Source organism: Tamandua tetradactyla, chromosome 5 (genome assembly GCF_023851605.1).
Source record: "Tamandua tetradactyla isolate mTamTet1 chromosome 5, mTamTet1.pri, whole genome shotgun sequence".
Classification (NCBI taxonomy): Eukaryota; Metazoa; Chordata; class Mammalia; order Pilosa; family Myrmecophagidae; genus Tamandua; species Tamandua tetradactyla.
In genome coordinates, this window is record NC_135331.1 from 128,956,098 (window position 1) to 128,982,161 (window position 26,064).

General features: G+C 38.0%; 1 protein-coding gene and 1 pseudogene across 4 annotated transcripts in view; both read left to right on the forward strand.

The window, feature by feature from the left end:
• Positions 1–26,064, forward strand: part of KCNQ5 (potassium voltage-gated channel subfamily Q member 5) — a 552,577-nt gene that overhangs the window by 469,361 nt on the left and 57,152 nt on the right. For all 4 annotated transcript variants that reach the window (XM_077162233.1, XM_077162230.1, XM_077162231.1 and 1 more), the window contains one exon: positions 8,992–9,212. In XM_077162233.1, the coding sequence (XP_077018348.1) occupies positions 8,992–9,212 (221 nt within the window). The remainder of the gene's footprint in view (positions 1–8,991; positions 9,213–26,064) is intronic.
• On the forward strand, positions 11,048–17,666 carry LOC143684855 (tyrosine-protein phosphatase non-receptor type 11 pseudogene; annotated as a pseudogene).

Here is a 26,064-nt window from a genome sequence, read left to right on the forward strand (position 1 = left end):
GGTTTGTGATTTCTCTTCTGCTACATGTTTGTTTATAAATCTGATGCCTAACAGATGTTTTAAATGCCTCGTGTAAGTAAATCGATCAACAAATACAAGGTGATTAGAAATGGCCTTTCACAAGATTGCCTGTAAAGGTTGCTATGTTATTGATTCTCTTTTTTTTTTACTTGGGAGCAGAAGTGTCTTCCCCTAACTCACTCACTGCTTTTTACAACCTACAGGGCGAGGAACATTCTTTGCTGCCATTTTCCCAGACGGAAGTCTTATCCAAGGGTTCAAATAAATAGTCTAAGGGGTGAAAGAAAGGAATTTTTTTTTCTGAATTTATAGGCTCAGGCAGCAGTATTAGGGTCCTTCATTAGGGTCCTTCTTCTCGGGTGAGGAATTGGTTTTCTGGCAAGAGGAACACTGCGTCCAGGAGGTGGAAACAATCTGGCTGTTAAATCTCCAGCCCGCTGTGTGCTGGGGTTTATTCAGGTGGTCTGATTCAAAAGAAGAATCCCCTTCCTTCAGGAAGATGACAATCTTCCCAGAAACTTCACCACATAACTTATTGTCACTCTTTAATGACTGAGGAGGGGATGCTTCATCAGCTGAAATAGCGTAGAGGTGAAATTAAAAATTTTGATTTGTGTTAGGGTGTATCAAGAAGAGTGTGGATATGAGAACAAAGCCTTGAAGGAAAGTGCCAGATAAGTGCCAGCACTGACGGTAGGAGGAGTGGTGAAGTCAGAGCCAGTGGGAGAATCCCAGGTGCCTGGTAGAGAAGAAGGGACCCATTTCTTTGTTTTATTTTTTCCTGTTACTGTCACTTAAGAGGAAAAGAAAACACACCTCTACCCCAAATTGGCCCAAGTGGAGGTCAATATAAGTCAAAAATTGGTCCCTTACGTTTGTACTATTATAATAATGACATTAATGATAACAGAGTTATGCAGTACTGAAACTTACCTTTTTAAATAAAGTTCTTTATCCTGCATAGTAAAGGTTTGGATGGACATCTCTTGATCACTATTATCTTACCTTACTTCTTTTTTTCCCCCTTTATTAGAGACGTGTGGGTTTACAGAATAATCATGCATAAAACACAGGATTCCCATATACCATTCTATTAACACCTTTCATTTGTGTGAAACATTTGTTATAATGGGTGAAAGCCACACTTTCATAATTGTATTATTAACTATTATTCATGATTTAAGTTAGGATTCTCTGTTTGTGTAGTGTAGTTCCATGAATTTTTTTTATTCTGTTACCATATATACAATCTAACATTTCCCCCTTTAATCGCATTTAGACATATATTTCAAGAATAAGCAAATGCAGAGAGTGTATAGATTACAAGGGCATAGGGTGGGAATAGAGAATGGGAAATGAAGACTCAAAATACACGGGTTTCCTATTTGGCATAATGGAAATGTTTTGGTAATGGATGGTGGTGATCGTGGCACAACATTCAGAAACTACTTTTGAAAGTTCATTTGGGGTATGAGACTTTGGGTAATCCATTTCTGCTAATAAGATTCCCAAACCAAAATATCAATGTCTTTTTTTTATGATGGGAGATAGTTGTGGGCCATGGAGCACCAGGCACTCCTTCTGGGTAGGTAAGCCTACAGGGGATGACATTAAAGATCCTTATCTCATCTGGTAGACCTAGGGTTAGAGCAAAGGGCATTAGATATTCCTGGGTGTTATTTCCAGAAAGTTTTAGTATCTTCACTTCAGAGATATTTCTGCCCAAAGAGAGGCTGCGGTCATTAGGCTTGGGGCATTCTTTTTATGAACGCTGGCTCCTAACCCTCTAGTGTTCCATTATCTAGGCTCCATGCAGACCCTACTATCTTTCTGTTGTGACTTTACTTGAAAAAAGTTACTACAGAATAAATCGCAGCAATTATTACCTATAATTTTGCCTCTGATGATATTTGTAGTTTCCTAGTCTTAGGAGTTGCGTATTTAGAAATTGTCTCAAAAGGATGATTTGCCTTCAAATTCTAAGGGCAGAGGCCACCTTTGTCAGGAACTCCATAGTTACCTGAGAACAGCGTCTCCTGTCTTAGTTTCATCCTCCAAAACAAGGCTGTGAATATCTTAAGGAGAAGTTTGTAAGTCACACAGAGGTGCTTGGAGAAGCATAGTTGCTATAGCATTCCTGAGTGAGAGGTCAGCCTGTGCCAACACAATGATATTGCACCTTTGTCAGATGTTAGCAAATCAGAAAACAAAGACAAAATTAAAGTGTGATCATCAAGCTTCTGCTCTGCAGTCTGAAAATGAGCCTCCTAGTCACCTGTCACAGCACAAAAAAAACCGCTCACCCAATTTTCTAAATTTCTTGATGTTCATGTATATCTAAAACATTAAAATCTACTCTGCATGCCCATGACTAAGGTGGTCAATGGTAACTCACGTGTAGGCTTGATTAACCACAGACCCCTGAACTGAATTGGTGATGTAGAGAATCATTCACAGAGATTTCTTGCTTCTCTATGGTCACTGGACATTTGGGAAAAAAAGAAAAAAATCTTGAAAGACTTCCTGTATTACTGTTTAGTCTATACACTTAATGCTTCATACACTTCAGTCTTTTATCCTCCAGCTATCTGTTATATACCCGTGTGTAAAACTGTTGATAGGGAATATATTCAGTAAATAATTCTTGGATGGAATAATAAAATGTCCCTGACCTAAAGTAGTTTGCAATGTAATGAGAGATAAAACACCAACAAAAATGGAAAAAGAGGAGAAATATAAAAAAGAGGAAAAATTAAAACTGTTGCAATGATCTCAAGGAAATAAGCTGAATCTTCCATTTTAATAATACTTTAGCTTTCACCTTGTTGTGCTCCACATACAAAGGAATATATAATAGTGCATAATGAATGCAGAAAAGACTATTGTAGTAATAATGGCAGCAATACCATCTTAGAAAATAACAACTTTGTCCTTATCCAAGCAAAATTTGCACAACGGAAAAATACATTTATAATGAGAGTTCTCCCTTAGAAGACAGAGATCAAGGTCCACAGTATTGTTGAAAAATGCTTACTGCAACTGAAAATGGGCTATTTAACACCACCCAAGTGGAGAGCTTTAAACTGTGTTTGGAGCGATTAGATATTGACGGTGATTCAGACAAGCAGAATAGAAAAGCTTCAGCCCAAGAAGGAGCCAAACTTGTAACCTTTAAGATATCTAAGAGCCTAGAATTTCTTAACTCCATCCTCAAAGTTTTTATCACGTTAACCCAAATGCACACAAATTCAGCTTACGGCAGTCAAATTGAACAGAATGAGAGGCCCTTATAGACTGGGCCATACACAAAGAGGCTTTTCTCTCTGCAGAATACGTTGAGGCATCATTGAGGTCAGAGTATATTTAAGCAAAATTCATCTACAATGTCTTAGGCTGGGAAAAGGCATCCAAGTCCAAGATGATTTTCCATCATTTGTGACAAGTCCTAAAACTTTCTTTAAAAATACAAACCATTAGTCTCAAGAATAGCTTTTTAACATGGCACAACTGAACAATAATTAAAATAATGGTTCTTTGGCTCTCTTTAGTACAGGGTCAGGTACAAATTGCTGTTAGTCTCAACAGAGCCTAATATTTGTGGTCTCAGTGGACCACAAATATTTCTTTAGCAACACTTGATTATTCACTTGTTTTCCCCTATCTTCCCACTAAAACAATTCTGAACCCATAAAAGTGGTGGTGAATGTGTTTATTGATTTGACTCTAATTAATCATTCCATTAAGCAATTTTTCCAAATCACTTTTTAAATTGGACAAGTTTTCTCTATTTTGGTACATATTTTCACATGCAGGAAATAGAATTTACCTATAAATACATTTGGCCAGTATTGGCCAATACCTCACCTTAAGGTAGTATATCCTCCTCACTTCTTCCTGACTTTTGACCACAAGATCAGTTCTTCATCAAATAGCTGGTTGTCAGTCATCAAATTGGTACAAGAAGAATAGATGATATATGTGGTTTGGAGATTATCTGTAAATCTCACTGACTTTGCTGACCCTGCCTTCTTAATCAACAATAGCTGGCTGGATGATTCCTTTGTACATTGGCACTTAAACACAGTTTATAAGGCACTACTAGAACCTTTCAGACTTCTTAGACAAAAGACTATCTAAAGGTGCACTACCTGTGAGACTGATATAAAAGTGCATGCCTTAAGAGTTAAAGCCAAAGTGATATTCTTTTATTGCGTTACTATCTTGTGCTGTGATTCACTGAGTACTTTGTCTGAACTCTCCTTTGTGGTTGGCTTTATTATGTTCTGATAAGGTGTGTGGCTCTTGGGAGAGAACTCTAGAATACTGATGGGAAAGTGTGTGCGTTTTTTTAAGATTTCTCTGGCATTTATTTGCTAGCATGTACGTTTCTTCAGTATGCAGTGAATGCTATGCATGTGTTATTAAGCTAAACTCAGTAAAACTAGATTATTTTTAGCATAATCAACTCATGTCCTTACTGGCAAAGTGTTAGATTGTTTCAAAAACAGTATTTTCAAAGTAAGCTCTCCTTCCTGTAGGTTCACATATATTGATAGAGAGGATTTCATATTTTAAAAAACAAGTCGTAGGACTTAAAATAAGAAACTTACCTTTTTTTTTACAAATTAGTAGCCAAGAATCTTTTCTTCTATCTTCTTTTCTGTGTTCTATCTAACAATTGGTTACCTCTCTTATAATTTCAGGTGTTTCATAAAATCAAGAACATTTTTTATTTCAAAGCAATTAAAGTTATCTACTACATTGATTCTATAGCTATATATTTTTTGAAGCTCTGAAACATCTTATTCCTCAATCATTTATACTTCATTGATATTGTGCTTCACTGATATTTATTACAAACTGATATAGTCTAAAATATTTATGCTCTTATTTTCATATGAAACAGATGCTGACATAGATTACCATCATTTGTAGTACCTATTTCAAATCTAATTATTTCAACCTAGTCAACCTAGTCATTGGATATATTTTGAGCAACACAAACTACAGTTAGTGCTTACTGCATACATATATGAAATATATGTATAAAAGTTCTAATATACAAAAAACAATGAAGCCAAATGGCTTTGTTTTCAGAAAAGAAAAGAAAAAATCCCTAAGTGCTTTCCTGGTGGTGAAATGCTTAATAATGTGCTGCTCTATTTCCCTCACTCCTAGTAAGTTCTGTAGTAATAAGCAGAAGTTCTCCAGAATGTACACCTCATGGAAGCAGAGGTACCCAGCATCCTGGCTATTGACATGAGATGTGAGAATGCCAACTAATCTCAGGTGCATGACTGGATTACACCGCCACCCCCACCTGAGCCCTGTCCAAAGATTCACTTTTCCTAGGAACTTTTTGAATGAGATTTTCAACCCGCTTGTAATTTTCCATGTTACCTGTTGCCTGCTTCGAAACCATGGGCAATAGGCAGGGTTGGCGAGAGTACTGGCAGTTAGCCCCTTGGCTCCTTCTCGTGGTTGGACAACTGCTGAGCTGCTGCACGCACTAGATTGTTATGGCTTCATTGCCATATTGTGCCTGAGGTGAGAATTAGTAGACTGCTTATCCTATGAAGGGCTAAACCCCTAATAAAATATAACAATTACCACAGCCTTCTAAGTCCAAGAGGATTACGGTGAAGTTATGATGATGCCACAAAGTTCATTGGCAGAACTATCCTGTAGTAGACTGCATGCTGGTCCATTTGAGCTTGTATATCTAGTTCTGAGAGAGGGAAGAATTCCCTGGCAGGGCAGAGCAGTCAGTCATGCAGGCTTCTCTGAATCTGGTCCTCAGCTGGGATTGTGGGACTGCAGGGTAGGAAAGATGCTGCAATCACTGACCCCATTGTTCTTTTGGTGACTTCCTCCAAAGAGAAAGCTTGCTAGTCTCCTGGGGTTTATCCCTGGCTTTCTTTCTAATTCTTCCTCAAGAATAATCTGTATGGATGTCACAAAACAAGCATGAAAATAATGAAATAATGAAAACCTTTATGTACCAGTGGAGAGTCTATATTTTTCATCAGCGTGTGTTTTCATTAACAGCCACCTAATCAGTTTAATAGCCATCTAATCAAGATGCTCTGTTTATTTCCAAAGGGAAATGAAGTAGAAAACCTAATAAAATGTAAAAAAAAAAAAAAAAAGAAGAAGAACTTTTTGTAAGAATAGATCTTTGTCTTGGAAAGAAAATTTTGCCTGGTTGAAAAATTCTGAACTAGAATCTTATTCTTAACTTTCATACTGTCATGGCTAAAGAGAAAGTGAAAATATTCTATCATTTTCTAGTTTAGTTTTCTAACTAATATATTGAGTTTACTTTTAAATTATCCTGGAGAATTATTTTTAATATTTAACATTGGCAATATGTCACATCGTTTAGTACAAAAGGAGAAAATGGTACCTAGGACTCATTTATATCACCTTTACACACTTTTAATCTTTAAATGTTACTTGGCTTCAGCAAATAACAGTATCCTGACTTTTCATTAATGCTTAGAGTTAATATCAAAATGTTTCCTAGGGGCAACTTTTAAAAGCATCTTCAAAAGTTCAATTTTTTAAATACTTTGTAATTGTATATAAATCATGGTGAATTTGATGCTGATAGTTTCATTTTAGAGTTTTTTCTTTTCAGTAACTGAAATTTTAAGAAAGGGAAAAATAAGGTTCATTTTAAATGCGATATGATGCTTTTATCGGTTCCCTATCCATTTAGTTGGCACAGGAAAGACCTGTATCTTGAAGATATCTTGAGAAAATAATTTGATATTAACTAAACTCAGCCTCTCGTAGTAATTTTCGTCTATGGCAAAAGCGGTATTAAGATTGGCTAAAGTAGAGTGTGCACACTTGTAATGGTAGCTATGCTAACTTGAGCCATTCATTAATCTAAATAAAAGTGCAGAGGTGAAGATACACTTCCTGAACCAGATCATCATCCATTTAAATGATGGAACAGATGTGCTGAAACTAAGAAGATATTTGAAATTTTTCAATTTAAAAAAAAAGGCTCAGGAAAAGGAGACATTTTGGGCACTATCCCTTTGATGATTTGTTTAAATAATTGAAGGCTTTTGGATGACATGGAAAGTCTAGATGCATTTTTATGGATGTTACTGTTGCTGTTGTTTAATATATCCTATCACTTAATTACCCATTTGTCAAGTGCAGATAAATCCTTTGACTGATGGGCTGGTTTTAAAGAATTCTTGAAGCCACTTGACCCCACCCTAAACCTGCCCTGCCTGTTCTTTGCATGCTGCTTTCAGCTAGTCCTGCTACACTTAGCTGTGTTTGCATTTCAGAAGAGGAATCATCCATTGCATGGTCAACTTGTTTATTGTTCCCAGGACTCACTGACCATCATAGTTCATGATTTGATTTGTTTTCATGTAAACACATAAAATGTGGCGTCTTTTTAGAATATCATTTGTTAAGCAACTAGGCATGGAAAAAAATAAATGTTAATGTTTCTTGTTAGCTGTGAAGCACATATCCACTAAACACATTTGCTGTTGGCATGCTGCAGTTTGGGACAGTGGACTCTGCGGTAAGTGAAAAAGACAAGGGCTCCACTTCCTCTCAGATAATCCTTGTCCATGAGAACACTGCCCTCACACCCTCCATAGTCTGCGGCATCTCAGAGTCAAGGCGCCCAGTAGCACACCCTCAGGCCCATTGCACCATCATTTCTTCTGGTTCTGCAAAATTCGGGCCCCACTCATCAATAACAGTATCACCTTCTAATGAATAACACAGGTAGCTGATAAATAAAAAATAAAAAGAAAAGAACAGAAAGAATACGCAAAGCTTCTTATGTGTGACAACATTCCTATAGAGAAGAAAATAATCCCCATGCATATGCGGAGTGTGGGGTTAGTCTCAACAGCCTATACAGGGAACCAACTATTTTGTCAAATATCTATGATGTGCCAGGTACTTCTCATACTCACTACAGTTCATTTGATTCCCACAGAACTCCCTTGGCTCTGTTGCTATTTTCATCTCCCTGTGAGAGATGAAAACTCCAAACCAAGAAAGGTAAAGTCACTGGCTGATAAGGCAGGGATTAATCCAGATCTCTCTGACTCCAGCCAACTGTGCTCTTCCCAGCACATCACACCACATCTCTTCATCAGGATAGTGTGGAGATGCACCTTGGATTTTGTTGTTCTTACTGCTTCCTTTATCAGCCTACAGTTTAATCCGTAATGGCATCTGAGAGCTGAATGTCTGGATGAATATAATTTACCAGTAGCTGCCACAGCAAATAAATAACCTGTTCAATGGCAGGAAATCATGTTAGTGAACATAACATCTCATTCCGCTAATCAGTCATTGCATTCATGATATGTTGGGGGTGTTCTACCTTGCCTGTTTTTGGCTCACAAGAATGACTGTAAGCATAAAAGAAATGTGATGTTAAATGTTGTGTGCTTTATACTATATATGCAGTGATACCAACTGCTATGAGACTGCATGAATTTATGGATATCCAAATCTTGCCTGGAATTTAAAATGCATGCAGAATGGAGATATGTATATAACTGTCATCCCCGTTTCCCTATAGAAATGTTTAGAGGTTATAAAGTTTAATCTCAAAAGTTAATGTTAAAACTGAACTCTTCCAACTGTTTCTAAAGTGATTACTCAGCCAGTTCTTGGTTATTTCCAGTATAATCATGTACAAACCACTGTATTTTGTCTCAGTCCTTTCTGTGATGAATCCAAGGAGTGTTATACCTGTAGAATGAGACTGATTTCAAATGGATGCCAATTTAAAGATTAAACGGATCTCAAATTTTCAATAAGGGAAAAATACATTGCTGTGCTCCTCCTTGCTGAAAACATTTTCTCTACCGAAATAGATAACCGTATACATCAAATTATTTCATCAAGTTATTTACCCAAGCAGAGTGGAAGAATTTGCTTGAAATGCAATAATCATGCCTCTGTTCTCCACAGTCAGAAGCTAAGTTTTAAGGAGCGAGTGCGCATGGCTAGCCCAAGGGGCCAAAGTATTAAGAGCAGACAAGCCTCGGTGGGCGACCGGAGGTCTCCGAGCACTGACATCACGGCTGAGGGCAGCCCCACCAAAGTGCAGAAGAGCTGGAGCTTCAACGACCGGACACGCTTCCGGCCCTCGCTACGCCTCAAAAGTTCTCAGCCCAAACCAGTGGTAGACGGTAAGCCCTGTTCTTCCATAACCGTAGTGGTAGACGGTAAGCCCTGTTCTTCCATAACCGTAGTGGTAGACGGTAAGCCCTGTTCTTCCATAACCATTTTTCATTTGATAGGCTTGAATGAGAGACCTTATAAAGTAATCAATTCTCCAGACTACCACTTGAAGATAGAAGGAAACAACCCCAGGGAAAGAATTGTTTTGTTTGTTTTATTGGAAATTGATTCATTGCCCTGGGCAAATATATAAGAACATAAGTTTACTAGTGGAAGCAACTTTAGCAGCCAAATTTTTGTTTATTCTCCACTTTGTATCTACAAGACATTATTTAATCCTCAGATGAGGTCCATCTCAACACGACTGTGACCGTCCTGATGTATGTGTTGGGTCTGGCCAGCGAAGCCCAAGGCCTAGAGGCAACCAGGTGCTCTGAGAATATCTTAAAACACAATAAGCAGAGTAACAGCAACTTTCTGATCAACAATGAAAGTGCTATTACCCTTTCTGAGTTGGTGATCTACCACTAAATCAGAGACCCCTGCTTATCTTCTTTAGAAAGATTCCTGTTGAAAGTCTCTTTAGAACTGTTCCAATGATAAGTGAAATTCAGGTTCTTCTCCCAAGAGGAATTAACCTCTTTTGTTTATCATATTACATTGCAGAAATTTGCTTGCCAACATATATTATTGCATATCCCATACTTTCATGTTTATAAAATGAAACATTTTATTTTTCATTTAAGATTAGCCTAGCTTTCCTTTTAGGTATGCCTCAAATCAAATAGCATTTTCTATTAGTCCATTAAAATTGCAAAGGCTGTCAATCCTTCTGCTCTTATTCCCTAGCATAACTTGTATTTTTCCCAGGCCCTGAAAGCCAGAGGGACAAAATTCACAAACATGGGTCATAATCACAGTGAGCTCAGACTCCCTGCATGAAATTCCTGGAACCCCAGACCACAGGTCCCTCCCAATTCATCCAGGGATCCTCAGCTTTCTCTCTCCCTGTCTCACATAACCAATAAGAGTCCCCTCTTCACATCTCTTCATTCCCCACAACCCCAGTGATGCTTTCACATAGACTCCTGTTTGCAGCCTGAAGTGGCCCCCTTTACTGCTGCCATCTCGGCCTCAGGTCATGCTGCATCTGCTACATGATCCCTCCATGCGTTCCTCTGCTAAGGTGGGAGATGCCTCCTCCATCAGCACTGAACACTCCCCCACCAAACCGCATGCAGTGTCCTGAGTCACTGGTGGCACAGCTTTTCAGTGTACTCCAGTTTTCACACTCTCCTTCCTAAGAATTTGGCTGAAAGCCCATGAATAGCAGAGTCAAGAGTTACCAATCCATAAATGAAAGAAGAAATAAAATTAAAAAATTAAAAAGAGTTACCAATCCCAGAGCTTTATGTTGAACTCAAAATACTCAAAATAGATTCTCTGAATGTAAATGGGTACATTCTTTTTGGCGGGCAATGTGTCCAAATATGCCTATGCTTGGACACATCCCCCCCACCCATTCCATTTCTAGGAATCTGTCCTCATGAAATAACAAAGGACTCAATTATAAGGAAACTGAACCAAGTATTGTATACAGTAGTGAAAAATAGTGAATAACTTGAATTTCTAATAGGGGTTTGGTACCTTGTATAATCAACAGAGATTTGGCTAAACAAATCAAAGTGCATTAATGTAATGAACTATATTAAAACACTGGAATGATAATATAAATTGAAAGTGCCAACATGGCAGAATCTAGAATACATGTTGCCAGAGGACAGGGTGGGGTGAGGGAATGCGAAGTTAAGTCTTAAACTCTGCAGGGTTCCTATTTGGAACGATACAAATGTTTAGGTAGTAGGTGGTGGTGATGGTGGCGCAACATTGTGAATGTAATTAGCAGCACTGACATATATAAATATCTGAATGTGATTAAAAGGGGAAATGTTAGATTGTATATATGGTAACAGAATTTTTTAAATGTTTAAAAATTCACAGGTCTACACTCTACAAACAGGGAACCCTAAGTCAAACCATGGGCTTTAATTAATAGTACAACTATAAAAATATGCTGTCATCAATTATAACAAATGTTCCACAGCATTGCAAGATGTTGGTGGTGGGGTGATATATGGGAGTGCTGTATTTTTGCACAATTGTTCTGTTAACCCACAACTTCTCTAGTAAAAAAAATGAAGGGGAAAAAAATTGCTATCGCCAGGATTCCCGGGCCTGGAGGTGGGAGGTGTCTGTGCTTGGCTGACTGGCTCTGCCCCTACCCACCCATCCAGTCCCATGAGGGTCTCCCTTGGGCCAGCAGAGCCTGAGCAGGAGCATGTCCATCCCAGAGCTGGAGGGCAGAAGGAACATGACATCGCAGATATGGCTTCACCCAAATATCACTGGTGTGGAGGCAGAAATATACTGTTAACAAGAGGAGTTGATGGTAGTTTTTTGGCAAGGCCCAGTAAAAGTAACTCTGGAGACCTCACACGTTGCATAAGAAGAAATAAAACTATTGTGCACATAAAAATTCAGAATGCTGATATGACAGGTATGGAGGGGAGAAATTTACCACTTTGGCTGCGTTGGTCCATTATTATATAGAACATCACAGGCAGTTAAAAGAGAAGAATGGAGATTTTACTGAGCTCAAATATCCTGTGAACTGTACAGATCCTATCTCTGAAAGGTAGTTTCATGAACACCTTCTGGGAAAGAAGCAGAGAAAGTATTAACTAAGAAAGGGAAACATGGTAGCTTCCTTGTATGAGAGAGCCAGAGCCGTCCTCGAGATTTTGTTCTCGCTGTCCACACTGCTGATGGCAAGGGGAAAGCAAGGACGGTAAGTCTGATGTGGCCCACATCGTGAGTCACTGCCAGGAGCTGGTGAAATACGATGTTGGTGGAGAACGGTTTGATTCTTCGGTGGTTCTCATGGAGCACTACAAGAATCCTGTGGTGGAAACTCAGGGCACGGAGCTCAAGCACAGTTCAAGCAGACCCTCAACACAACTTGCATCAATGCTGCTAAAATAGAAAGTCAGGTCTGAGAACTTAAGTAAATTAACTGAGAGCATAGATAAAGTCAAATCAGGCTTTTGGGAAGAATTTGAGATACTATAACAACAGAAGTGCGAACTTCCCTACAGCAAAAAGAGGGTCAGAGGCAAGAAAATAAAAACAAAAATAGATATATTAAAAAAAAAAACTTTTTATAAATAAATAACATTTTTTAAAAAGATATTAAAGCATCCTGCCCTTTAACTGTTGACCTTCAGATTGGTGATCCCAATGAGCCTGTTTCAGATTATATCAATGCAGATTACATCAATGTCTGAATTTAAAACCAAGTACAATAATTCAAATCCCAAAAAGAGTTACACTGCCATACAAGGCTGCCTGCTAAACATGGTGAATGACTTCTGGTGGGTGGTATTCTAGGAGAACTCACAAATGATTGTTATGACCACAAAAGAAGTGGAGAGATATGTCAAGCCCTGGCCTGACAAATATGACGCCATGCATGTCAGGAACATTGAAGTGCCACTCACAACTATATGTTAAGAGGACATGAACTTTCCAAAGTCGGACAGGCTTTACTCCAGGAGAACATGGAGAGAAAGGTCCAGCAATACCATTTTCAGATCTTGCTGGACTGCAGAGTGCCCAATGAACCCAGGGCATGCTGGACTTCTTGAAGGAAGGACACCATAGGCAGGAGAGCGTCTTGGATGCTGGGACTGTGGTGGTTCACTGCAGTGCTGGAATTGGTTGGGCAGGAAAGTCCAGTGTGATTAATAACCTTGTTGACATCATCAGAGAAAAAAGGTGTCAACTGCGACATGACATGCCCCAGACCATTCAGATGGTATGGTCTCAGAAGTTAACAATGGTCCATATAGAAGCACAGCACCCATTTATCTATTGACCTTCCAGAATTACATCAAAACACTGCCACACAGGATTGAAACAGAGCAGGAAGGCAAGAGGAAAGGATATAAATATATAAATATTAAGTATTCCCTACTGGACCAAACAAGTGGAGATCAGAGTCCCCTTCTGCCTTGTAACCCCAACCATTCTGTGCAGAAATGAGAAGATAATGCCAGAGTCTATGAAAACATGGGGCTGATACGAAAGCAGAAGATAAGTTTCAGATGAGAAGACCTGCCAAACTTCAGCACAGAAATAAATTCTAAACTTTTACCTTCTCTCTAGAAAGATCAAGAAAAGATGCAAGAAAGTTTATGTGAAAAATGAAGTTGAATTTGGAAGTTGTGGTTGTTTACCTTTTGATAAGCAAAATTTGAAACCATTTAAAGAACTCCACAATACCTAACTTCCAGTTACTCATTTTATCAAATAAGTAGAAAGCATCTCTACAATGTAAACAATGTTATATTTTATAGAATTTTGCTTTAAATTGAAGAAGAGGTTAAAGTGTCCTCTTTATTTTGTAGATGATGATGGCTCAAATTCTAGTTGTCTGCAGTTATGGTTTTTTTTTCTTTTTTTAATCTTAGCAAATTAAGTATTTTTTCTCTTTGTAGGGGACATACAAAGAGATAGGACACCTGCAAGAGGAGAAATGATTTGGGAAAATTAAGTAACAACATCTATAGAAATGGGAACAATTTTGTTTACTATCGCTTATCCAGAAGTGGATAATTCACTTTGATGGTTCTTTTCTTAGCTAAATAATTATTAAGCCAGTCCCCAAACTGGGAAGTTGACGTTGTAAAAAATCATGGGAAAAAAATCACGGAAACATATTAATTAGATTAAGAGTTGTTTTTTTTCTTCTTAACAGATGAACCTTTTGACTAAGAAGGTTGTGGTGGAAAAACATTTTGTCATATTTTCTTCGCAATGGAATAATTGTCTTCTATTTTGTAAAAAAAAAAGGCATCTGTAGATGACTAATGTTTTGGTTTTCAATTGTTTCTGGTAAGCCACCCATAAATTAGTAGCTTAAAAATACAGCCCTTTTTTTTTGCTCATTATTTTTCAATCTGGGCTGTACTCAGCTGAACTGTCCTTCTGCTAGTCTTGCAGATGCTCACTCAGCTGTCAGCAGGTCGACTGTGACCTTGGGACAGCTAGGCTTGTCTCTCTCTACTTGCAGTCCTCAGAGTCTGTCCCTCTCCATGTGGCCTCTCCAAGTGGCCTCTTCAGCAAGGTAACTGGACCTCTTACGTGGCAGCTTAGAGCTCCCAAGAGCACAAAAGCAGAAGTGGCCAGGGCTTCTTAAGACTTAGGCCCAGCACTGTCCTAAAAAAAAAGAAGGAAAGCTACCCCTTGCAATGGGTATGGCAAGTGTCGTAGTTTCCTTGATGCCACTGATCTGTAGTAAGCATGCAGCAGGCATGCCTCCTAGCCGACTGCAGGTGTAATCAGCAACAGATGAGGTTCATGTACCAGTAGCTCATGTCTACAGCAACAGAATTAGGTGCCTTCACCTGGCCAAGTTGACAAGTGAATTTAACTACCACAAATGCATAAGATGATATCTATTTAATGCATAAGAATAACCTCCAGGATAACCTCTCGACTCTGTTTGGAATCTCTCAGCCAATGACACTTTACTTTTGTCTCATTTTTCTCTTCCCCCTTTTGGTCAAGAAGGTTTTCTCAATCCCTTGGTACTGAGTCCCAGCTTATTGTAAGATTTCTGTCCCACATTGCCAGGAAGCTCCATACCCCTAGGAGTCATGTCCAGTGTAGAGAGGGGGAGGGAAGTGAGTTCGCTTGTTGTGTTGGCTGAGAGAAAGAGACCACATCTGAGCAAAAAAAAAGAGGTTCTCTTGGGGATGACTCTTAAGTCTAATTTTAAATAGGCTTAGCCTATCCATTGCAGGGATAAGTTTTAATGAACAAACCCCAAGATTGGGGGCTCAGCCTATTGCTTTGGTTGTCCCCACTGCTTGTGAGAATATCAAGAATTCTCCACTTGGGGAAGTTGAATTTTCCCCCTTTCTCACCATTCCCCCAAGGGGACTTCACAAATACTTTTTTATTCACTGTTCAAATCACTCTGGGATTTATCAGGGCATCACTCTGGACAAACCTACAAAATCTCATGCCCTACTCAAGGTTCCATGTACTAATGGTGTTCAGTTAAGCTGTCCACATATGTTGTATTAGGAAATGCACTAGTCAAAATATAAATTTTGTAGCAAATAAACATTTTATGCTTTAGTTTTACACATAACTTAAAGTTTTAAAACATTAATTACCATCTATTTTCAACATCCTGCACTATTGACATTCCTTTGTTCTTCCTCATGCAAAAGCATTTTTAAATTTGTACATTTAGGCATCATCATTATACACTCGAGGCATTCCTAGATAATGCCATTTCAGTCTTTCAGATTTTTACAGTCAGTCCTGATGCACAATCTGTATCCCTTCAGCTTCGATTACCAAATATCTACCGTATTCTACTCCCTGATGGTCTCTGTTACCAACTGAGATTCTCCAAGTTCATTCACTAATGTTAGTTCATATCAGTGAGACCATACAGTATTTGTCTTTTTGTTTCTGGCTAATCTCACTCAGCATAATGTCATTAAGGTCCATTCATGTTGTTACATACTTCATAACTTTATTCTGTCTTACAGCTGCATAATATTCCATCATATGGATATACCACAGCTTGTTTAGCCACTTGTCTGTTGATGGACATTTTGGCTGTTTCCATTTCTTGACAATTTTAAATAATGCTACTATAAACATTAGTGTGCAAATATCCATTTGCCTCCTTGCTCTCATGTCCTCTGAGTAGATACCTAGCAATGGTATTGCCGGGTCATATGGCAATTCTATACTTAGCTTCCTGAGGAATCGCCAAACTGCCTTCCACACGGTTGTACTATTTGACATTCCCACCAACAGTGGATAAGTGTGCCTTTTTCTCTACATCCTCTCCAGCACTTGTCATTTTCTGTTTTATTGATTATGGCCATTCTGGTGGGTGTGAGATGATATCTCATTGTGGTTTTGATTTCCATTCCCCTAATAGCCAGGAAAGTTGAGCATCTTTTCATGTGCCTTTTGGCCATTTGTATTTCCTCTTCTGAGAAGTGTCTCTTCATGTCTTTTGTCCATTTTGTAATTGGGTTTTCTGTCTTTCCGTTGTTGAGTTGAACAATCTTTTTATATATTCTGTATACTAGACCTTTATCTGATATATATAGTTTCCAAATATTGTCTCCCATTGTGTAGGCTGTCTTTTTACTTTCCTGACGAAGTTTTTTGATGCACAAAAGTGTTTAATTTTGAGGAGCTCCCACTTATTTCTTTCTTTCTTCCATGCTCGTGCTTTGGGTGTAAGGTCTAGGAAATCACCTCCTATTATAACATTTATAAGATATTTCCCTACATTTTCTTCTAAACATTTTATGGTCTTAGATCTAACATTTAGGTCTCTGATCCATTTTGAGTTAACTTTTGTATAGGATGTGAGATATGGGTCCTCTTTCATTCTTTTGCATATGGATATCCAGTTCTCTAGGAACCATTTATTGAAGAGACTGTTCTGTCCCAGGTAAGTTGGCTTGACTGCCTTATCAAAGATCAATTGTTGATAGATGAGAGAGTCTATATCTGAACACTCTATTCTATTCCATTGGTCTGTATGTCTATCTTTATGCCAGTACCATGCTATTTTACCAGTGTAGCTTTGTAATGCACCTTAAAGTCAGGTAGCATGAGACCTCCGACTTCATTTTTCTTTCTCGGAATATTTTTAGCTATTGGGGGCACCCTACCCTTCCAGATAAATTTGGTTATTGGTTTTTCTAGTTCTGAAAAGTAAGTTTTGGGGATTTTGATTGGTAATGCATTGAATCTGTAAATCAATTTAGGTAGAATTGACATCTTAACTATATTTGGTCTTCCAATGAACATGGTATGCCCTTCCATTTATTTAGGTCTTCTGTGATTTCTTTTAACAATTTCTTGTAGTTTTCTTTGTATAGGTCTTTGGTCTCTTTAGCTAAATTTATTCCTAAGTATTTTATTCTTTTGGTTACAATTGTAAATAGAATTTTTTTCTTGATTTCCCCCTCAGATTGTTCGTTACTAGTGTATAGAAACACTACAGATTTTTGAGTGTTGATCTTGTAACCTGCCACTTTGCTGTGTACTCATTTATTATTAGCTCTAGTAGTTTTGCTGTGGATATTTCGGGGTTTTAGATATATAGTAACATATCATCTGTGAACAGTGAGAGTTTTACTTCTTTCTTTCCAATTTTGATGTACAAGGCCACTAACTTTTAATTAGCAGTGGCTCATTTTTATTTTAACCAAGTAGTCACATCTGCTAACATTCTACCTTACACGCCTTTCCCAAAGACACCTCTCCTTCCCTCGTGTGTTGAGTCATCATTCAGTGAGTGTATTATTCCTTCTAGACTCCTATATTCTGGAGTAGCTAAAAGGAAAAATGTGAGATGATGGTATCATAGCCCATGACAAATTCTGGGTTCTGTCCTGTAACTACTTGTTAAAGGGTGCTTTGAAAACTATTGCTTTTTTTTTCTTTGCTTTGTATATATGTTATATTATATATTTTTAAAAGTTTTTTTTTAAAAAGTATTATCGGTCATCTTTGTAAAGAGAATAAAATGCTATGGCACCTTTGCCCTTAATTGATGGTCTCTTTACTCAGATTCTTCTTGCTTTGACTCCTGAAAAGATGAACTATGTCCAGCCCTGATAGTAATTCCTTTCTGAACTCCCTTGAAACCTGAAATAGTCAGAGTCATGGCTGCCATTTTTATGGATAAAATGTACAGTGATCTCTTCTTTCCTCTCCACCCCACCCCACCAACACCCACTGAACTTAGAATTGTTTTGGAACACAGGTGTGGCCTGAAGATAAATTATCTTCTTGACGAATGTAAATGGTTACTGTCTTATCAAGCCTTAGAGATTCCAGTTCAGTATTTGCAACAAGGATCTTATGAAATTCTGGTTTTTTAATTGCATTGTCATGTTGAAAAGTTCTCCATTTTACCTAGATTTTTGTTAAGTATGGACTCCAGACTTTGGAGGCAAAGGCTTTCACCAGCATAGAAGGGTTTGTGTGTACAAAAATATCTACTGCATCAATGTCACTACCTGTAGCTTACGATCAGTTGTTTTTGCATTTGCAACTCAAATGCCTGATCTTTGTTTGTTACAGGACATTGATTTAATTTAGGTTTCCCTCCACTAAGTAAGCAAACGATCGTGTTAACTTATACCAAGACAGGATTTATAATAGTCCCCCATTTGTTAAAGTTAGTCCAGTATGTTAAGTAAAAGGTAATTACAAGTCAAATGAGGTGACTTTCTATGGGATAGGATTGGGCAGAGAAGCTATAAAAATGGGGAAAGGGGTGACACCAGGGGAGGGTTCTTAAAAATCATGGAAATTGAAGTTCCAAGGAAGTGGTTTATGAGGAAGTAAAAGGGCCCATAGCCAGAGCACTCAATAATAGACAAATCAGGTTACCTGGGAAATAGGTATTACAGGTACCTGAATACATTTTATAGCCAGGGAGCACTTCTAGGTTGTTGCAGAATATCCCACAGCAGGCTAAGTATTTGGTGAAGAAATCATCAGGCACATGGTGTTGGGATTTTTAAAAAGTGCCAAATTTCAGTGTTTAATGGTTTTTTTAAGAAGTTAAAGACATTTCTTATCCAATGTGTGGCCTTCCTGAAAATTATGGTCATCTCCCCCACTGAAATCAATGACTTTACTTGTGGCTAATTGGGAGTGAAAAATAAATGTGTGAATATCTTGGTGCCCCGACATTCTTACAGAGTCCAATTGCTTTGGTATATTCAAGAAAATTGTTAAGTTATTCTTAAGGGTAATTGTGCTGCAAATTATACTGGGTTATTTCTAGCTTGGGGGATGTGGAAAAGACAGTTGTGAAGTGTTTTGTTTTCAATTATTAATCCATAAGGAAAAGTTACACTATAGCATTAATACAAACCTGGTGCTGTGTTTGTTTTCTATTATAGGCAAGAATATGATATCGCAAGAATATGGCTTTTCTGTTTTCAAGATACCTTTATTAAGATCTGTAATCCCTTTATTAATCTTGATGAAATCTTTTTCCCTTTTCCTCTTGAGTAAGTTCCATAATGTAGTTTATTATATCTTCCATCACTAAAAAGTTCTTTCCTTTTTCACCGTGGTGAGTTCACATCAGGCAAAAATATTGAACAGTTTGGTTTTTATATGTTGTACAACTTTGCTTTATATCAAAACCAATTCTTACAAGCTTTCATTTTAAGCCCCAAAACATGTGATAAATAACTTACCTGTTTTTTATTACTACTAATTGTGACTCTTTTATTAATAAAAGCTAATGGAAAAAAGGATCCATTATCAAACTGATGTTGAGAATTATCTTTACTTTTCCTGCATTTTATGAGAAATATTGTACCAGAATATTAAAATATATGTAATGTTCTATTAAGAAATCTATTCTTTAAAAGGAATACATTTTAAGATATCATTTTGATGTGAACCATGTAACTATTAATAATATGTACTGTTTATTACACATTTAGTGTTTCAAGAGATTCGCTTATTTGCCTTTTTGCCCACATATATTATGTAGTCTATTTATAATTGCTTTTTTTTAATGACATTAAAAGAATAGTTTATGTAGAGAAATGTTAGTGGACATTAATTCTTTCCTGACCTGTATAGTGATAGTTCAACTGCTTTGTTAGTTGCAAAGCTGTATTATCAGAATAAAAGTGTATTTGTAAACTGTATGGGAACTAAAAGTTAGAAATAAAACCATTTTCTTAAAAAAAAAAACTATTGACATGGAAGGATGATCACTGAAACGTAAAGTATTCTATTTGCATTTTTTTTAATGTATGTATGGTGCATGGGTAGCTCAGTGGTAGAATTCTCCCCTGACATGCCAGAGACCCAGGTTCGATTCCCAGAGCTGCACATGCAAAATATATATATATATATATGTATATATATATATGTAATTCTGTGTATCTATAGGAAAGTGTCTAGAAAGATTTACAACAATGTATTAACAGTTACCTCCAACTGGTAGGACAGGTAGATTTTGTTTCTTCATTTAGTTCATTTGTATTTCCTAACATTTCTACAATGAACATGTAATATTTTTGTAATAGAAATGCGAAAGAGAATTTTCTATCAAAGAATTAATATTTCCTTTCACACTCTCCCCTCTATGCTCCTCCCATTATTAGAGGCCCTTGACATAGCTTGTACTTACCAAACTTGTGTCCTTAAGCTGTTTTCCTCCCACGGGCTGGAAGGAGAACATAGTCTTAGTGTTGGGGAGCAGCCTTCATTGAGTGTAGACGTGGACCCTCTGATGAGGTGTTACTGCTTCTACTAGAAACAGAGCTGCTCCCCCATTTCACAGCATTCCCAGGAAGCCGGAGTGAGATCCTTCTCTTCACCTTTGGCCCTAGGGTCACCCCTTACTAAGAAAGGCATCGTTATACAGGATGGGCTCATAATCTTCTAAAGTAGGCTTCAAAAATTATTGCTTTTTTCTTTCTTAATATATATATATATTATATTTTACAACTAAAAAATAGTTCAATGAAAAAAAAGTAAAGTCCTCTCACCTACCAAAAAAAAAAACAAAAACACTCCACTCCATGCTGTGAGGTCCTTGGAGTTGACTGAGCACATCTAAACATAAAATTCATAGATTCTTGATTCTGAGTAAAAATGAATTGTACGTGTACTGTTTGGCCAAAGGGAAAAGAGTTTTTCAAAGACTCGTTAGAGTTGGCACCATGCATCGCGGTATTTGGGGTACCTGCAAAGATGTGGTAAGGATGAAAAGGATAGAAACAGAAGTCCTATTCTCTTCCCCAAATCACAAATTGGAAAGGTCTCCGGCTATTCATTTTCTACGTGATTTTATACAAGTGCAGTTCTTGTATAAAACTTAGATTAGAACTTAGGTTAGAAGGGAACTGCTTTCCCGGGTTGATACCTGTCTCGGTTGATCTGGAGTTCCCCAAATGACGGGAGGTCTGATGGCTGCTCCATTTAAGTAGCTTTGGTGGCTGGACACCCACAGGAGGTCATGGCTCCTGCCTCCTCATTGTGTGCGAATGTCCAGAGTCTTTGCCTCTGATGGAACATGATGTTAGGTCTTAGGAAAATGAAAGTTCTATTTTTATAGGAAAAAAACTGAAGTAGTAAAATAAATGTAGACTTCAGTTATACCTTTTTATTTATAGTGCCTCTCCAGGTCTTAAGTGTTCTAAAAACTACTTTACCACCCATAGGAAATAATGTATAACATTATAGCCACCTCCCAACTATTCTAGATCTATTTGCTTATTCACTTCTGGGGCTCTTTTCTTCTCCTTCTCTCTTTCCTTTACATATTTTAGGCAATTCAGTGATTATTAGCATGCTCAGGGAGTAGCAGAAAGAAAAATGGAAATTTGGTTAACAATTAAAAATCACATTTGAAAAAAAATGGACCTGTTACCAGAAGACTCTATAATAGAAAAACAGAAGAAATTTAGGATTAATCTGTAAATTCCAATCATTGCTGCCAATTCTGATCCCCTTTGCTACAGACAGCATTGTTTTTATAATGTAATGACTCTTACTAAAGGTTATTAAGCATCCTATATTGTTTTTCTCTGCTATAGTTTTTTAATGAAATTAACGTGTTACGTACACTTAAAGAGTTCGCAATTGTATCCTGTTATTCCATACTCATGTGTACCAGGAAATGGAAAGTAGCAGGCAGATTTTAAGCCAGAAATTTACAAATGACAAAGGGGAGAAAGTGAACTGTAAAGAACAGATGTGGTATTGTCATAGCAAAGTTATTTTGACTGATATGATATGAATAATATTTATGGTATAGGAACCCTATGTTAAGAAACAGAAATGTTCCATTCACCAACTAAGTAGTAATTAAGGCTCTTCATATAATTTGATAAATTAGATACCATAGAAATGATTTTTTATTTCAAGTATATAAATCTAATAATAATAACTAACATTTATTGACTCCTCTGTGGCAGACATCATTCTAAATGCTTTACCTCTGTTGTCTAATTAAATCCTCCCAATCCCCCTGTGAAGTAGGTACATCATTATCCCCACTTTGTAGATGAGAAAACTGAGTCTTGAAGCAATGTAGCTTTCCCAGAGTCTACAGATGTGAGTAAGGGAGCCATGCTGCACACTCTGGCAGTCTAATTGCAGAGTCTGCCTCCAGGGCACACTCTAAGATGTGTTCCTGGATGTCATGTCAAATTCCTCTTAAGCATCTTTCATTTCTTCTACTCTCCCATCATCCACTGTACCATCCACAATCTGTCAGATTCCTCTTCCTATACAACCATTTGACCTGGCCACTATACCGTCCTGTCTTTCTCCCAGCCCCAGCTGCCTAATCTTTCAATTACATTATCTTCAAAGGCTGACAGAGCTAGAAGATCAAGCAAATTGGGCAAATGGCCTTGAGATGACCTTCTCTGTTTTGATCAGGTATCTGAGAAGAGACTGGGGATAGTGGCAGTACTGGTTTGTGCCTCTTTACCCAGGATGGAGGCAAATGTTTACCCAGGATGGAGGCCTGTTTCAAGATGCAAAAGCGTAGTGTCAGGAGACAGGCAACTGTCAACACCAAACAAGCAAATGGAAGGTAGCAGATTGCAAGTAAGAGGAACCCCAAGCACCCAAAATCCAGAAGACTAAACCTAAGTTAGTGCTAGGGGAGCCATCAGGTTTCTAGTCACTAGTTAGCTTTCAAGGAGGCCTATACTTACTGCCCTACTGCACTTAGGATAGCCTTTCAGAATCACACTGAGAGAGTACAACAGTATTGGCAAAGGACAAGAAGGAACGCAAGGTAGCTCTACCCTCAGTGCTTAAAAAAATATATGTATATATATTTCTCACAAATGTGTGTATTTGTGCATATTATAATGTATTTAACATTGCTTCTGCTTAGAGGGACAGTTACATACTTGCTGAGCCATCCCCAGGTCTCTTGCTGGCTGCTGTGGGAGGTACATCCTCACCAGATCTTTATGCGAAAGAGTGGCTCAGCCTTGGATGCAGAGGATGTCTGGAGCCCACCAGAGTGGAGGCTGGGTGAGCTAAAGGTCCTGAATGCCTTCCAGTCTTGGGGTCTCGTAGGCAAGTCCCCTTGTTCAAGGCACCACTGTTATCTCTTCTCTCTTCATTTCTCTTCTATGCAACTGTCTCCCCTCAGCCAGCATATCAGGATGCCATATCTGGCAGCAGGGCAGAAAAGTAGCAGATTCAAACACCTCAAACAACAATGGAATGTGTAATACCACATGAAAAGAAATTCAGAAATGAAACAGCTACTGGCAAAGAGTGCCAGGACTCTGGCTTGCTTCTTCATGATTCTCTTGACTCTTCTCTTGACTCTACCCCATCTATTTGTCTGCCCCCTTCTCAGGCTGGGAGCAAAGTGGCTGAAAATGGGTCATCATACCCTTGTATCTCTTCTTAGAACCAGGTCAGAAGCAGAAAATGGGTCATCATATCCTTGTATCTCTTCTTAGAAGTGAAAAAACCTATCTGTTTCCATTTCTAAACTTGGGTCCCATGCTCAATCCTGAAATGATCACTAGCAAAGAGAAGGGGCCTATCGCCATTGGAAGTCACCAGTAGGACCCAGCGCCTGGAGCTAGGGCCAGACTCCCCTGAAGTGGACAGATCCAGTGTGGACAGAGGTGCCTGCAGAAGTTTCAGGATGAGAGTTCAGGGATTGGATATCAGGAAAGCAACCTCCACTAGTCAAAAAAATCTTTTCTATTTTTGGAGTGACAGTGAGGCGGCGGTGTGGCCTTCAACATGATGTTTTCTTCCAAATATTTTGTCTATGTGTCATTTCTGTTCCTCTAAGTGTCTAGGCTTGTTAAACATAAAAGCCGGTTTTAGGATTTTTTTTCTGTTTTCTTTTGTTAAATCACTCCCATGAGACAATGAGCACAAATGGCCTAATTTGGGGGTGGAGCAGGGCACAGGGAAGTGGGGGTCCATTCCATTTGTTTTTATTTTTATTTATTTTTATTTTTTGTTAGTGAAATGGCAGGTTTATAAAACAATCATGCATAAAATAAAGTCCAACTTTTTAAATAGCAAAAAAAAAGAAGTGAGGAAAAGAATCTAGTATTTCAATAATATGACCTCTCGTCACATCAATCAGCCCACCCATACATTACCTGTCATCATTACCACCAAGGGAAAATTGGCACAGTTGCCTTCCTCACCAACCTCATCACCAGCCCCAGTACGCCTCACTCTTAAAGCTTTTTCTCTTGGTGATACCTTCTGTTTGGGGTTAGTGATAACTTTAACCCACTCTCACCTAAAAAGTGACAAAAGAATATAGAAATACACAATGTGTGGATGTGGCAAGAACCCTAGACCTCTCTAGAAGATAGCTAATTCTTCCCTTCCTCTCTTCTTTAACCTCTGGCTTCTAGGTCCCGGGCCCACCTGTCTAAAATCCTTGTCTGAGGCCACCAATTTAAGATTACTGAGAATACTGACAAAGAGATAGCATTTTAATGAAATGATTTTTTTTTTGCATTTTTATTGAGAAATCATCACACGCATCCAGTCCATACAGGGTGTACAACCAGTGGCTCACAATATCATCACATAGTAGTGTATTCATCACCATGATCATTTCTTAGAACACTTGCATCACGCCAGCAATAGAAATAAAAAGAAAAGGAAAAAACTCCCACATCCCATACCTCTTATCCCCTCTCACTGACCACTTATATTTCAACCAACCCAATTTTTTACCCTTTACCCCCCATTATTTATTTATTCTTTGAAATATTTTTATTGAAAAAATATCCATACATATACAGTCCAACCATATTATACGATCAGTAGCTCACAATATCATCACAGTTATGTATTCACCATGATCAGTTTTAGAACATTTGCATCACTCCAGAAAAAGAAAGAAAAAGAAAAAGAACTCATACATTCCATACCCCTTACTTGTCCTTCTCGCTGACCCACAGTATTTCAATCTACCCAGTTTTTACCCCTTATCTCCCCCTATCATTTATTTACTTTTCATGCTTTTTTTTAATCATCTGTCCATACCCTGGATAAAAGGAGCATCAGACACAGGTTTTCACAATCACACAGTCACATTGTAAAAGCTATATAGTTATACAACCACCTTCAAGAATCAAGGCTACTGGGACACAGTTCAATAGTTTTAAGTACTTCCCTCCAGCCACTTCAATATATTATGAACTAAAAAGGGACAGCTGTGTAATGCATGAGAATAACCTCCAGCATAACTTCTTGACTGTTTGAAATCTCTCAACCACTGAAATTTTATTTTGTCTCATTTCTCTCTTCCCTTTTTTGGTCTAGAAGGCTTTCTCAATCCCATGACGCCGAGTCCCAGCTCATCCCGGGAGTTCTGTCCCATGTAAGCCAGGGAGATTTATACCCCTGGGAGTCATGTCCCATGAAGGTAGGCGGGGAGGGGTGGGCAGTGAGTTCACCTGCCAAGTTCGCTTAGAAAAAGAGGCCACATCTGAGCAACAAAAGAGGTTATTGAAGTGAACTTTGATGACTGTCCAGACATGTTCTTTATCAACAATGGGGTATTTTCTTCCAAGCAGTATAAATCATAAACTATCAATATTCTATATTTGATTAACTTATGCACATGGATCTTTTATCTCATACTAATCCTCCTTTATGTGCATTTTCCAATGACATCTTCTTACTTCATGTTTTTGTCAGTATCCCCAATTGATTTTCTAGTGTTTCCACAAAATGCCAAACAATTGC